This window comes from Orbicella faveolata, unplaced genomic scaffold, assembly GCF_042242905.1.
Source record: "Orbicella faveolata isolate gen_17 unplaced genomic scaffold, um_ofav_v1 contig_24, whole genome shotgun sequence".
Classification (NCBI taxonomy): domain Eukaryota; kingdom Metazoa; phylum Cnidaria; class Anthozoa; order Scleractinia; family Merulinidae; genus Orbicella; species Orbicella faveolata.
The window spans coordinates 16,014,965-16,030,220 of NW_028301552.1; the positions used below are offsets into that span (position 1 = coordinate 16,014,965).

General features: G+C 40.3%; 1 protein-coding gene across 2 annotated transcripts; it reads left to right on the forward strand.

The window, feature by feature from the left end:
- The first annotated feature begins 1,763 nt into the window (after positions 1-1,763).
- LOC110046740 (uncharacterized) lies at positions 1,764-15,137 on the forward strand. 2 transcript variants are annotated; one of them, XM_020752440.2, is made up of 10 exons: positions 1,764-2,043; positions 3,870-4,137; positions 8,057-8,560; positions 8,774-8,994; positions 9,153-9,251; positions 9,801-10,062; positions 10,342-10,460; positions 11,469-11,657; positions 13,738-14,007; positions 14,377-15,137. In XM_020752440.2, exons 1-10 carry the CDS (start codon positions 1,819-1,821, stop codon positions 14,815-14,817), a joined length of 2,598 nt encoding a protein of 865 aa, XP_020608099.2. In that variant the 5' UTR covers positions 1,764-1,818; the 3' UTR covers positions 14,818-15,137. The 2 variants fall into 2 exon arrangements, with proteins under 2 accessions (XP_020608099.2, XP_020608100.2); XM_020752441.2 differs by having other exon boundaries at positions 8,777-8,994.
- Positions 15,138-15,256: the final 119 nt, after the last annotated feature.

Consider the following 15,256-nt stretch of genomic DNA (forward strand, 5'->3'; position numbering starts at 1 on the left):
TTTATGGACAGGTTTAAACTCAAATGGCGTTAACGTACGTTCCTACCCACCAAACCTTAATGGACACTGTAGTTTTCAAGAGACGACCTTTACTCGACAAGTCCATTTATTCAACTAACCGATAAAATGTTACACACCCAAGTTATGAAACTGATTTGCATTACTCACACACATTCCACACGCATACATTCACACGCTCGTTCCACAAACACTTTCAGGGGTGATTTAGGTACATTTGTCCTAACGTTTCCCTGAAAGATGAGTCAATATTTCTGGCGTCCCAATAGTAGCCAGTCCCTTCGAAACCATAATTATGCCCTAGCGTATGGCACTTTAAGACGAATGGACAGGAAAGGAGAGTGCCAAATAAGCCTCTGACTGTCGACTGGAAAGGTATCCCAAAATTGACCATTTTGGAAGTTTTCGGTCATCGAAACTTTTAGAAAGACCACATAAATACCATTCATTTTCACAAAGTTTCACAAAACGGTTCACTTCAATAAGACTTTACTTAAAAACAGGTATTAAATTAAGAACTTTAAGGAATTGCGCAGCAAGTTCCAAATGTTCACTATTCTAAAGTAAAAAGTCCTCTCGTCGCTAGCTGATGTGAAGAGGGGTCCGCCCGCTTATATTTATCTTGGCACAAATCTGGACCCGAGAAACTGGCAGATATCAAGGCTAAAGTACGGAGATTAGAGCTTTTATTTATCATATTTTCTTCGAGTGCACCCTGAAAGGCAATTTGACAGTTACAAATAGGGACTTGGTCGTGAACGCCCTAGGTGAGACTAGAATCCTTGATTTATACCCCCACGTGAGACGACGAACATCCCTGACCTTTTCATGTGGGAGTAGCCCCCGGGAAGTAGCCCCCGGGGAGTAGCCCCGGACACAACCAGGTCGAAACAACTGTCCACGGTTGCAGCTTGGCTTTTAGTTTGGAATCTATCATGTCGCGGTGGTGTTAACTTTTCCTCTGACATTTTAGATTTCAACTTTGCTTAATTGTAATTCTACCTCTAGGTTTGGCCGATCAGATCTATTACAGATCCTGCTCGGCAGCATTTTCGTTTGAGGTCCCTTGCCACATATGTATTTGGTAAAGTCAATTCTCATCGATGGTCGCTCATTTTTGTAATATTTTTTCTTTGACGAAAGAGCGAATAGCTCTGGGTTCCTCTATCTAGTCGCTTTATAAGCGAATAAACCAATCAATCAATCTTTATTTGTACTCACTCTTGCTAAAGGAAAAAATTACAATTTCAATGAGAATATTAAAAGTAAAAATTAGAGTACTAGCTGCCTGGAATAACCATAGGGCCTAGCGGAGCCAGGCAGCCAGTTAACATCACCAATGTTTTGCCTAGAGACGCCCCCCTCCCTCCAAGCTCCTTGGGTAACCCCATTTATATGTCGCTAAAGATCCGGCACCCTCTCCTGGGGTGCTTACCATTTACAAAACCCATCCGGTTGGAAATTTCAGGCATAAACGTTAAACAGTTGAATGCGACGTTGCGGGAGAGGGAATCACTATAAAGTATATCCACATCAGCTAGAGAGACTTAAAAGAGCAGAAAAATAGCATCACCTCAAATCACAGTCCATATTTTCTGAAGCTTCCCACATGGAATGGCGCGAACCATTTGATTTTCCAACTGGAAATTCCGGTTTTCCCATGTAAATGGTAAGTACCCCTGAAGTCCAATCCACTCCATATCCGGGAACTTTCAGGAGAAGTCAAAACTCCCGGATGCAGTCCCTCGTGTTCCCTCGCCATTTTAGCAGCCGTAGGTGCTCTTGATCGGAAATTTGAACATGTCAGGCTTGGGAAGGTATCCTCTGAACATCCCCTCACTTTCGGAGGCTTTTTCCAACTTCCAGCATGGAATGTCAAATTCTAACCAAAGACGCGATCGACTGGATTACGATGACAGGCGCTTTAATAGAGACCGTGATCGAGATTCGCGGCGAGACGATGACTTTCGTCGGGACAGTGGTGGTTCGAGAGGAAGGTCTTCCCGCGACAGGTTTTCACCCGAAGTAAGCTCTATCTATTTAAATTGCGGGGAAAGCAAACGTGAAATGGGTGGTTTAATGTTAATTGATCCGAAAGCACGTGTTACGGGAAAATCCGAAGCTTCCTTGTCTAACTTCACGCTGTAAAAGACCTTTCGACTGAGAATGACACGCTTTCTGCTAAAGCTTAAGCTTTATTTCACTTTCTTTGTTTGCATTTCTCGATATCCTTGAGGACAGCCCTCTTTGGCTCGCAGAATGTGTTAATCTTGAATATGTCTTTTGTCAACTAGGAGATAGAAAGAGTAAATGCGTTGCATCCGTGGCTGTTACACCTTTCTGTTACACTTTGCATGGTAAAACTCAACGATCATATAAGCTTAGTAGTTCACTGGTTCTCTTCAAACCGTCCTCGCTGAGTTCCAGACATGACTAAAAAGCTGTGACACAGCTGCAATATTGTACTGATTCTAGAAGTTAACTCAAGCTTATTTCACTCAGCGCTGTTGTTATTGAACTTCAGTTGAAAAACTCTACAACAAGTTGTGTCTGGATCACTTTTTGGATCGTTTGCAGGTCTACATTTGTACATTCAATCGGGCCACTGACCTGACAGTAGGCCAATCTTTACAGAGTCAAACCTTTCAAGCATTCTTTCTCGACACACTTTAATTTGCGCAGACATGTCATGTTTCTGCCAAACGTTTCCTGCCTACAATAGCTCTAATAAAGCTGAGTACGGCTTTAAAAAAATAGCCTCCTTAATACTACAAACTGTTTTGAGCTCTTGATCAGCAGTTCAACAGGACAGTTTGTTTACAGACTAATCCCCTTCCTATTTACAGCTGTCAGTATTCCGTGACGCCGTCACAAATGCCTAAAATTGGAAGTTAAAAACACAGAGACTGATCATTTAAAATACTGTGCAGGTGTCTGCAGAGTTTCTCATTTGTTGAGAATTGTCATGACGTGGTAGAGTTATCCAAGTGGGTAAATTAAAGTTGCCGTACACATTCTTATTATTTCATGAACCCACCAGCATGTCCATGGATATTGTCTTACTAGGTTACTGAATGATATTCAACTCTCCACTGTTTGTCTGCATAAATCCCATGTGTTTTAAAAGTGCAAATGTATTATCTATTGATGGTCAATGTAAGTGACATTACTCTACAATATGGTACATAAGGATGGAAAAGTTATCATAATTTGTTATTACTTTTGATATCCAAGATAAACGCATCTTGACGATTAAACTGTGGCATGGAATATATTACAGCTTGCAAAACACCTGTCTCTGCAGGTTTATGATAGATTCATGTGTATGTCAGGATTGTCATGTGTTAATGGCTTGGTTTCAAGTCAAAAGCTCTTAGGTTTGGTATGAGAAGCTCAGTTTTAGTTGTCTTATCCGGATTTCAATGAGATTTATTGTACAAAGCAAGAGACTGTATAATGCGTTTGTGCCTTCATGTTTCCAAATCCTGAGATGCATTTCTTGAAAGCTTCTAGCATTTTTTCTCCTGGACAAGTAGACGTAAGTGAACGACATAGGAGATAAACTGTTGCTTATACTGCAACAAAACCCAATTATGGCAACAGCATTTATGTATATATTCTTTACACCAGGAGGGATTTTGTGGATGTCTTTTGTATTTGTATATACTGTAATGGCACTGAGTCAGGCTTGTGTTCAACTGACTTGTCGTGTTTTTAAATGCAGAATTCATGCCATTCGATATGATGCTTATGGGTTTTTTTTCTTTCTTCATCAGGAAGGAAAATGGCAATATGAATAGTGCTTTTGTACTGATGCAATTCTTGCCTCTGTTTTGTCACTTTATATACAGCCTTCATACTCCTCATATCTAGATGACCAGCGACGGGGAAGTCAGTCAAATCTTGTCAGTTATCCTTTGGGACACCTGAACAACTCCAGGTCTAATGACAGAGGCAATAGCAGGAACGATAGAAATCGTAATCAAAGCAGGGACCGCTATCGCAACAACGATAATCGGTCGCAAGGCAACAGAGGCCCTTCTAATCAGGGACCTGGAATCCTGGGTGCTAAGCCTGGCGATCGCTCAGTGCCAGAGCTGCCATCAAATCCCTTGCAAGGTCTGGTGTAAATTATGTCATTGATTGATCAGTCAATCCATACTGCTGTGAGACTGAATTTTACTTTGCACTCGTTTATGTGGCATTGCCTAACAAGCTCTCCAAGTTCTCTTTAGTACTGTTTGTAGTCTACATGTCTTTTAAGTTTTATATGAGTTCTCTCTCCTCAACTGTGCTCTTCTCCAGTTTTTCCTCGTGTGCAACCTCGTAACTCTTTACATAACTCTGTTGTCTTGTCAAGTTGTTAAGTTCAGTGTGCCAGTTGTCTCAAAGTGCTTGTAATTTCCAGTACATGAGGCAACAGTCTGGTTGTCCCAGACAAGTAAATTTTCTTTTCAGACAAGTTACATTCTCTTCTCACTTGTCCAATGGCAAGAGGCTAGGCAAGTCTTCTGCTGTCCATTGAAAGACCTGAGCAAATGGGGAAATGTCCTGGGCAAGCAAAATTTGAAAGTTGCTTGGAATCAGAATTTTTCTTGTACCCTGTTATTAGATTTGTTTCTTATCTTTGGAGCAGTAACTGTACAGGTATTAACAATCCTACAGATCATTTTCACCCTTGGATGTTGCAAAGAATTCTTCTAGGGGTTGACCTCTTCAATAGGTTACCTGGTCAGAATGAACAAAACATTTTGATAGCAGACTTACATAGCAAGCTACCAAAAGGGCTGTTGTTAAGCTATGAACTAGCTGCAAGAGGCTAGGCAGTCATACATTGGTGTTATCCTTTGGTGATTTTTAAAGCTTGACGTACCACTAAGTCCTCTTCTGTATGATTGCCAGTCATAATATAGCCAACTGATGTCTGAAAATGGCAGTTCTGCATTACAACTATCATCTTTCAAGCCTTTCGTGTTTTGTTAGTCTCATTTTATAATGACAGAAGAAGGAGTAATAATATATTGTCCTTGTTCTGATGTTTTGCACTTGCTTATCTCCATCTTTTGTCATGTGTCTGTTGTTTTGTTGATAAAATAATGCTGCCCCTCTGCATTGAAGAATTTGAACTCAACACTGGAATGCATTAGTCCCTGACTCTTTTATTGTACATTTACTGTTACTATCTACATGTGCAATCACATTTTTTCAGCTGTGCCTGGTTATAAGAACATACATGTCACACTTGTGAATTTGAGTGTACTTATTCTGACTAGCAGGAGAAATTTAACCGGTGGAGATGAAGGGGTTAAGGTTTCCCCTGTATAGCTGCCAAGTGGGATAGCGCAAAGATTGGATATTGGCCTCCTTACAACAGTTTGCTTCATATCATGTACAATACACATGAATTTCTCTCACCAGATGCCATTCTTGACATTAATTTTACATTTTGTGGCAGGTATATGTGTTGTTGTGTACAATTTGGTTATTTATCTGAGTTCTGGAAATCCTGTTACATGTACCTTGTGCAAAAATGACCCTGGATTCTTTTTTCCATCTTAATCGACTGGACAAACTGTTAGACACAGACCTTTGAATTGCAGTCTGACATACATTCACACCGCATGTCAGCAAGCAACCAGCTTGGGCTTTGTTTGACGACTCGTAGGAACAAACACATGTAGCTGCTTAGAGGATAAACTTTAAACCAAAGAAGAACACAATGATTTCTTCTTTACTCTAAATGAACTGTAGTAGACATTCCCCTTCTTCCTGTGGTGCCAAAACCACAAATGGAATATCCCCAGTGACACTTAACAGTATGTTTTGTAAAGTGCACAATTAAGCATTAACATGTTTGTGTAAATGTTTGGTGTGAAAACCTGGATTTCCTTGTAACAAAGTCCATTGACTCAATGTAACAAAGTCTTGTGATCACAAGAAAAGAGGGACTTTTGCAGTAATGACCGCTGGCTGCCAGAAATCCTCAATGTTTAAAATGCCAAGAGACAAACCAAACAAGGCACGTGATAGCATGGAATGGAGCTAACCATCAATGTACTTGGAGCACTGTAAATTTAAATGATTCTGTAACAACTCTTTGGGTACATGTAGGCCAAAGCCTCCCCACAGTCTCTTAGTGATAGCAATCGAACCGCATCTGCACACCATCCAGTTTAACTTTGACACAGTGGAGACACTCTTGTAATAGTATTCTTTGGAATATCCAGTGTAGTGACCTGACAAAACAATCTAAGTTTTGAGCAAACTGTTTGTGAAATGTGCACAATGTAATAATATCATTCATTAAGTACTTAATGACTCGCCACGCAGAAGAAAAGAGGAAGGTTTGTTTCCCAGATCCCTCAGTGTTCCCAGTGGAGATCAAAGAGATCATGGAAGCTTGGCAAAAAAACAAAACCTGGCATTTTCTTGAAGCAGACGAAATTTTGGTTTCTACAGTTCTTTCATGCAGGGCCATGATTTACAGCTCACACAGATTTATAGCAGTCTCCATTGCAAGTCTAAAAATGTAGCTTGTAGTCTTTTACGTATTGTATGTATTATGCAGTTCTTCTGTAGTGCAAGTTCCTGTTTGATCACAAGGCTTTTTACATGATGTTGTTGGATGCAGGATAGTTATTTGTCAAATGTTGTAAAAGCAGAATGCAAAGCAGATACACACAACTGAAACTAAGCCTCGAACAAAATGCACATTGGTTCTGGTGTTGCATCCGATTGGTTGTATCTAGGAGGTCCAAGTTTCTTTTCATTCAGTCACAGAGAAATCAAACTAAAACAGTAGCTGTTCATGATTGTACCCTACACATATCTCACACTCCCTAAATGTGTCACAATTTTTAATCAACATCGTTTGTCGTTACATCACACCTCATCACCTTTCTTACTATATATGATTGTACAGCAGAATATTTTCTATCCCTGATGATGCAATGGATCAGCCAAAGCCTGGAACATTGGCTTAACTATAAACGGTGCTTAAATGCCAATCAATGAAATATGCTACAGAAGGACAACAATTAATGCTTACTTGTTGTCAATTTGTTAAAGGAGAAGTTCACTCCAAAAAACATATTTTTTTTGCCAATGCAAATAAAAACCATGCACTATGTTTAGCCACTCACCAAAGTTTCAGTCTCTAAAGTGCAGGTTTTCCTCATGAAATTCGTCTCCAAATAAGCCTAAAATTTTACAGCGTTGCGGCCATTGGAACAGTACTCAGCACCCAGGCTGCATTTTTGTGATGTCATTCTGTCCAAGGGACAAGCCTTTTAACTACCACTCTGCATTATGGCTGCTCTTGAGCTGGCTGTATTATTTCAAGTCAAACATGCTCCAAACCCCAAAAATTATACCAGTGAAGATAGTGAAGAGGATAAAAAAGTACATTTTGCTGACCTTTTGAAGGATGCCAAGTCAGTTGCAGGTTTTTCTGCATCCTGCCAATTTCAAGTTGGACGGAATGACGTCACATAAACACAGCTTGGCTGCCAAGTACGGTTTCAAAATGGTGGCATCCAAAGTCATAGTTCAGGCTTATTTTGATATGAATTTCTTCAGGCTAGCAGGCACTTTAGAGGCTGAAATTTTGGTGAGTGGAAAAACAAAATGTTTCCTTGCTATAGGTTGAGACAAAAAAGGAAGCTTCTTGGAGTGACCTCCTTTAAATTTTATTGTAATATTTATAAGTGCAGGTCTTCAAAGCAGAGGTACAAGTTAAAAAAGATGTTGTGTAAGATTTAAGTTTTTTTTGTGCAAGCAAATATTCGACCACTGAGTAAGTATCATCCAGGTGTTGAGTTCAAATTCTTCTTGGTAGAGTAACACTACTCAATACTAATCGTGAGTTAAGTGCTGTTGTTGTTTCTATAGTTTCCTTGTTCTTCTGACCTTCATGTTTGTCTTTCACTAAATTAACAGCTTGGAATTGCTTCTTGCGCTCAAAAACTATTTGTTTGCTGTGTTAATCTTTTTGTTATGTTTTCACTGAGAAGCTAACTTTGCATTATGCATTATGCAGGATTGGGTGTGTCAGGAACAGGTGGCCTGGGGTCTGGTTTGACAGCGCAGTTAGCCCAACAACAACAGCAGCTTATGGCAATGGTGCAGACGCAGTCCTTACTAGCAGCCATGCAGGCACAGGCTAACGCAAATGCTCAAGCACAAGTGCAGGCTCAAGCACGGGCTAAACAGGTCATGCCCTCTCCTCTAGGAGGACTACTCCCCACACCTCTGATACCAAGGACTGGTGGAAGAGACATGCAGCGGCAAAATCGCAAAAGGAGGAATGATGGATGGGGTGGGGGAGGTAACTATGGAAACAAAAGAGAGAGATTTGATCGTAACCGTGGGCAACAGGGTAACAACCGGTTTGGACAAAACCAACAGAACAGAGGTAGGCAAGGTGGAGGGGGAGCACAGAGCCAGCAGGCCAAGAAGGCAGTAACGCCTGATGTGAAGGAAACCACAAAGGATGAAGATGCAGAGGAAGAGATTCAGGAGGAAGAGGAAGCAGATAAAGAAGGTTAACATTTCATCACTTTTTCTACTTGGGTGTTATTTTGGCAGTTGGGACACACTTCAGTGGCCAATGCCAATGTGGAGAGGTGATCATTGTCGAGAGGTGACCGTTAGTGGAGGTTCAACTGTAAATGCAAAGGATGATATGTGTTACAGTTGTGTCTTCCAGATTGTTTTCCTTTTTTGTTTTAATTATGTGCTTAATGATATCTTTTAGTAGATGAGGACACAGAGGAGCCAGACGCATCTCAAGAAGATGACAAACAAGATCAAGAGCATGTTGACATAACCCCTCCAGAAGAAAACAGTCAGCCAGATCTTCCAAAGTCTGTCAATTTCATTGGAGAAGACGTCGATTCTTTGATGATCTCTCTTTTTGACAGGAAAAGGTCCAAGTACATTTGTCAAGAATGCAAGATCATCTGTAACTTACCGATGGTAAGGGTTTTCTTAAATAGCTATACTTACAGAAACGTGTACCTAGTATTTAACACCCATACTTGGATTTTGAGGGGAAAATTGTTTTGCTTACCTCAGAGAAGTACTTTAACTGTTAGTGAAGACTCATTGCATACATGATTTTTTCTTGTACACAGAGTTTTCACAAACATCTCTTTGGTAAAAGACATGCCAGGACTGTTTTGGAAAATCAGGGAAAAGAGTTTGATCCAAATGAGTTCAAGAATTTCACTCAGGTATGATACAATAGTAGCTGGTAAAGAGATATTAAGTTTTGATTGCTTTATTGTGTTGAATAAGAATTCCTTTTGCTAAGATTCTCTTTTAAGCACCTCAATCTTGAAAACTCTGTCATTACTAATGTCTATGATACTTTATGGTATCTTCCATAGTGAAAGTTAATCTTTTTAGAGTTAAATGATATATGTGACCAATCAGTTTAATGCAATCATCATCATCATCATCATCATTATCATGATCATGTCCATTTTCCTACAAGGGAAATAGGGCCTTGCGTTCTTGCTCGCCAAACTTGTTGGTTCTTAGCACATGCATCAGCATCCAGCCAGACTTTGAATCCAAACTCCCCCCTGTCCATCTCCACAGTTGGTCTCCCAAGTTTCCTTAGGCCTGCCCCTCCTACGTCTTCCTTCTGGGGTCCAAGTTAGCCCTACTTTTGTTTAACCTTTTTTTTTTTTTTTCAGTTTAATACAATAGGTATCAAATTTTACATGCATGTAGGAATTAAAAAAGAACATGTTTTCACTCTTTTGCTGTTCTTCCAGGGAAGTACACCTGCAGAGAAGTCCGAGCCGGAGGATGCAGGAACTGGTGCTGAATTGGATGAAAGAGAGAAGGCCAGTGATGCAGATGTGTTCAGCCCAGCTACTGTACAGTCACCAGATGTTGAAACAAATCTAGACTTCGTCAAGTACACATGTGATACAAGAAAGACGGCTATGAAAGATGGCAATATCATCACTATCTCATCAGTCACACAGGCACGAGTCAGGATTGATGGTTTTACAAGCGGGAGGAACATGTTAGGTAAAAAGTTATTCATTTTGCTTCACGTAGCTGATAGGTCAACTGAAGAGGAATTTAAATTGCCTTGATTTTTTTTGTGTGTGTGTGGAGGCTATCCCTTCTGCAGTAAGCAATGTTTTGTTTGTTGTCCTTTCAATACCTTGCAATTTACATACGCCCTGATATGCCATACTTGCCTGCCTTTGCAAAATAGTGTTATTTCTGATTCATGTGAAGGTGGCTCAAAAGTGATTGGCATATTTGTTTGAATGGTTCAGCATTGTTCTCCTTTCCTAACAGGTTGTGAGTTTGTCAAAGCAGTGTCGGGATTTAACTGCCGCCTTTGCAAGACATTTATACGCTGTGGAAATGATGTGATAAGTCATATTAAAGGCAAAAAACATCAGAAGAATTATCAGGTATGTAGATCTGAGTTTGAATTAAGATTTACTGTAGTTATGGCTGTTGTGGCATGGTTTTATTTTAACTCCTACAGAAAGTCATAATCTTGTAACAGTCTTTTTGTCCAATAGCTGTTACAGAGACCACAAGGCAAAAGGATCAACACTTCCAATCAACACAATGGAGAATGACCCAGTCATCCTCTTTGTATATTAAACCAATGAGAACTTCCTGAAGCCTAACCTAGTTTCTATAGCACTAAGAAACTAGGAGTAAGTTCTTCCCCTAGGGTGGGTTGCTAGTCGACCGCAGGGTTACTCCTCGAGTTGTAAATCCGTGGTACTCAATTATACACCTAAGTTGAGGGAGGCATGGACCTGGCCCCAAAGCATAGGGGGAAACTCCCTAATATGGACTATATAAGTATGTGCTGCCCTAAAAGGTATGGTTATTGAGCGATTTTATCTGAAAAGGGGTGTAGACATTTTTGGTCTGAAGTAAAGTATGTTTTTCACTCTGGCTTGGTATTGGAAACTATTTTTTTCCACATCAGCATTAGCAACCCTTCTCAAATGTTTATGCAAATGGAAGTCATTTCTGGCTAGCTGCAGTCATATATTAGAGCAGTGTACTAATTTTGGCTCAGGTCTGAAGCAGCAGGGCTGTTCTGAAGCCTTGATCTTCACACCTGTAACAAACTTGTTACTTTATGGGTGAAATGTACCAACTGCAGGCAAGTTCATGCGTACCATCAAGGGGTCATGAAGCATGCTTGGCCGTAACAGGTGCTGTGGGTTACGGCGCTCATTGACAGCCCTGAACAGGGTATGGAAAATCACAGATTTTTGTCTGAGATAGGGTACAGGTTTCAAAGTTCACACCAAACACCCTCACCAAAAACTTTGGGGAGCACATGGTGTACTTTGGGGAGTACATGGGCAGGGCTCAAATCCAGACCTTAGTATGCTAACCCAATATACCTTTCTAATACTAATTTGTAGTTTGTGACCATTTTATTGTTCAAGACATACGTCCAGGAGCACCCACAGTATGAAGAACATCAGTTAGCTCGAAATAAAGAGTTAGAGGTAGTGTTGGAGCCGAAAGAAGGAGAGGAGGTGGTGTTATATGAAGTACTCGATAAAGACATCAAAGCATCAGCTTCAAAGCAGAAAATTCATCGCAAGGACTCGCAAACTGATGAACCAACAGAGGTGGGCAGTGCAAGATTTCTTTGATTGTTCATTTCATGTTGCATTGATGTCCATGTACATACTGTTAGTTCTTTATTTTTGAGTGGTCAATTTTAATTTCCCCTAAAAAAGAAACATCTGGCAATTGACATGATGGGAATTTAAAACGTAAGAAAAGAGTGTCAAATTCCTTTAGGTCACTTTTACTGGGCCTTCTGTTGAACTGTGTAAAAGCAGTTTTTCAAGGTCATCAAAAATAGCTGGCTGCCACTGAGCCAAAATCATCAAGTGCTTGGTGATCTCAGCCAGCTACTCTGTCTGGTAGTTCTTCCAATTCTTTTATAAACATTGCAAAATTAGCCTCCTAATCTAACAAACAAACAAAACTACCTGATTGAAAACTTTGTGACAACCTTGCTCTTGGTTTGTTGTCATTTGAAATTGTCACACTTGGTGATTTTACGAGCTGAAGTAAATGTTAGAACCACCTATGTTAAACTGGAGATTTTACCAGTGTGTTTTACTTAAAAGTGAAGCCTTGGAGCCTATGGCTCATAACTGCTGGAGCTTATCCCGGTTTCTGTAGCATGAAGCGGCTAGGAGTATTTCTACTCCCCCTGGACGGGATGCTAGTCCATCGCAGGTCACTCCCCTGCAATTTGTTAGGTTTCCCCAACAATTTGCCAGTACTCATTTTTACTCTCGGGTGGAGAGAGGCACTGAAAGTTAAATGTCTTGCCCAAGAACACAACAGTGTCCCCAGCCAGGGCTCGAACCCAGACCGCTCACTCTGGAGTCAAGCACATTAACCATGAGGCCACCGTGCCTCCACTCAAGGTTATGTTCAAAGTGATTCAACAGCATGCAAACTAACAGTTTTATGAAGGCATTAGAATTGGCTACATTAGTGTAGATGCATTTTTTCCAGTATCACATGACTTCAGAAATGAAACAAGGAAAGCTAATACATGTAGTCTCAATGGAATTGCCCATGAAAATAGTAGCAGTGCATTAGTCTTTGCCACAAAAATGATGATCCTGTAAGCTAAGGAGAGGGTCATATAGGGCGGGTCTCTGGCACAGTTCACGAACCAAAAAAATTGCGGATAACGCATCACGGATATCAAAATTTCATTTTCTCGAATCACGAAAGTAAGCAAGTAATGTACTCTTTTTAATAACCTGCTCTTGCACTAGAGTGTTTAAAGAAAGCAAAATCATTTAAGGCCAAGGCTCCATATTGCAAATCACATACCTAAATCACATGCGACAGACGACTCTAACCATTCAGAGGACTCACATCACAAAATCATGTAGAATAGAGTGGTGAAATCACGAATATTGGTTAATAATTCAAGTTCTTCACAGGTCACGCAAAACCTTCAGGTCACAGATCACAAAGAATAATTTCTTTAATTCACATTTCACAGGAAATAAAGTCAGCCAATCATGCATCACGAAAATACCCCTGTGCCACTCTCCAAGCAATAGCATGTAATAAAATTCAGTACAATGATTTTGTGCTTGGCACCTGAGCATTCAAAAAATGAAATTAACTCCCCTTGCAGCCATATTTATTGGACACACCTATTTTTCAAGGGGGGTGGCTAGCTGGTACCTCGGGGTTGCAGAGTCAATGGGGCATGCCCTTAAAATGTTGCAATTTGAGAATTGGGACTACTACCCAGAAATGCTATCAATGCAACAAAGTAGAAATTACAATGAGGTACCTGTCCCGAGTGTTTGCCTTTACTTCTGCCATAATGTTGACAATCTTTTTCACTTTTTATCTTGTGTTTCTCCAAAAGGGATCCAGCCAAGCCTGGCTAGCCACCCAATCTACCCCTGTCTTTTTGCAATAATTTTTTGTAGACCAGCAAAACCTGTGTTTTGTTCAATGTTTCATTTCATTTTTATTTGAGTTTTTTGGGTTTGTTTATGTTACTTTCTCTTTTGACGACTACTCACTTAGCAGCGTATCATAATTATTTAAGATGTGAACACCCTGTACATTGTTGTGTGTGTTTTACATTGTAATCTTGCATGAATTATTGCAAGTTTGTCATCTCATTAAAGTCTAAACTCCAAACATTGTTAACAGGTACAGATAACAAAGTTTGTGGTGGCACCCGAAGGCACTGATGAGGCAGCCCAGATGACGTGTGAAGCAGCTGATTTAGATGTAAGCATGGAAAATATGGAACACTTGAATGATGACTCCCTTGTGACAGAGAGCGGTGATGAACAACGAGATACAACCATGACACCAGAGGAGGAGGAAGAACTTTTATCTGACCATGCAGAGCAGGCTGGCATTGGAGAATATTCAGGAAATGACCTATCACTGTCAATAATGGCACCACAACTTGATGTAAGTGCAAGCAGAAATGCTGCTTGTCAAAAATTATTTTCTTGAGGATTTTTGCAACTTGCAGCATTGGAAGTAATCAGAATCTAAAGCTTGTAGAGTAAATTGTATGACAAATACACAAGTGAAATTATGACAGTCATTCATCATCCACTTGTTTGCCGCTCAACAGCAGTGACTGAGGCAAGCATCCAGTTGATTTTATACATGCTAAAAGAACCGACAAGTTACATTTGTTTTCAGTGAAAAGACAATGATAACCCCAAGTTGTTAAAAACAGTAATAATGTTTTCATTCTCTATTTTGATCTCTTGATCATTTTTGGTCAAGAATGAAGACACGGATGCTTATTTCAAAAATGCCCTTTCACAGGAGACAGAAGATTTCATTCCACTGACAGTTAATGAACCTGTGAAGAGTGAAGAGCCAGAGGCGCCAGAGGAGCCAAAGATACCACTCTCCATCACCCCCCAACTTGGCACCAGCGAGGACAACGAGAAAGAAGAGCTACAAGAATCAGAGACACCAAGCAGTTCACAGGAAGAGATAGAAGCTACACCTCCCAAAGAAAACACCCCGACTAGTGGTGGCAGACGAGGGAGGAAGAATCAAACTAGGGGAGGAGCTGGTAGGGGAGGTGTAGCTCGGGGAAGAGGGCGAGGCCGAGGATCAAGGAGGAGTGCAAGAAGTGCTGCAGGCCCAGGAAAAGCTAAAGTGAAAAAGGAGAAAGCAGAAGAGGTTGCCAACAATGATGATTTGAACTTGATGGAGGGCTTTGAGGTTATAGATGAGATTGGTGATGGAGAAGATTAGAAACAAGGCCATAGACTTATGTGTAGACATTGCTAATAACTAGCACTCTTACCATAAGGATCCCTTTTTTGTGACGTTTCTATTTTATCTTGAAAGTCTTTGCTAGAGGGCAAAGTATAGAAATGTTTTAACTGTTCTTTGGTTGTTTGGATGAGTCAAACTTGTAAACATTATTAAAATTATGTAAAGGTTAGTTTTCAAGAAAGGGTAGCTCCTTTTTGATATACAAATGAGTACTTAATGAGTTCATTTCTTCCTCTTTACATTCTTCTCTTTGTATATTTATTGTTTAACATAAACATGATTAGTACAGTCCTGAACTGTTTTGTTGTGGTTTGTTTACGTTACCTCTGAACATCCTTAGCCACATCAGGCATTTTTTAAACTCGTGAATCCATGTTATTGGTTAAATCAAAGTGCTCTATGGCTTACTGTAACC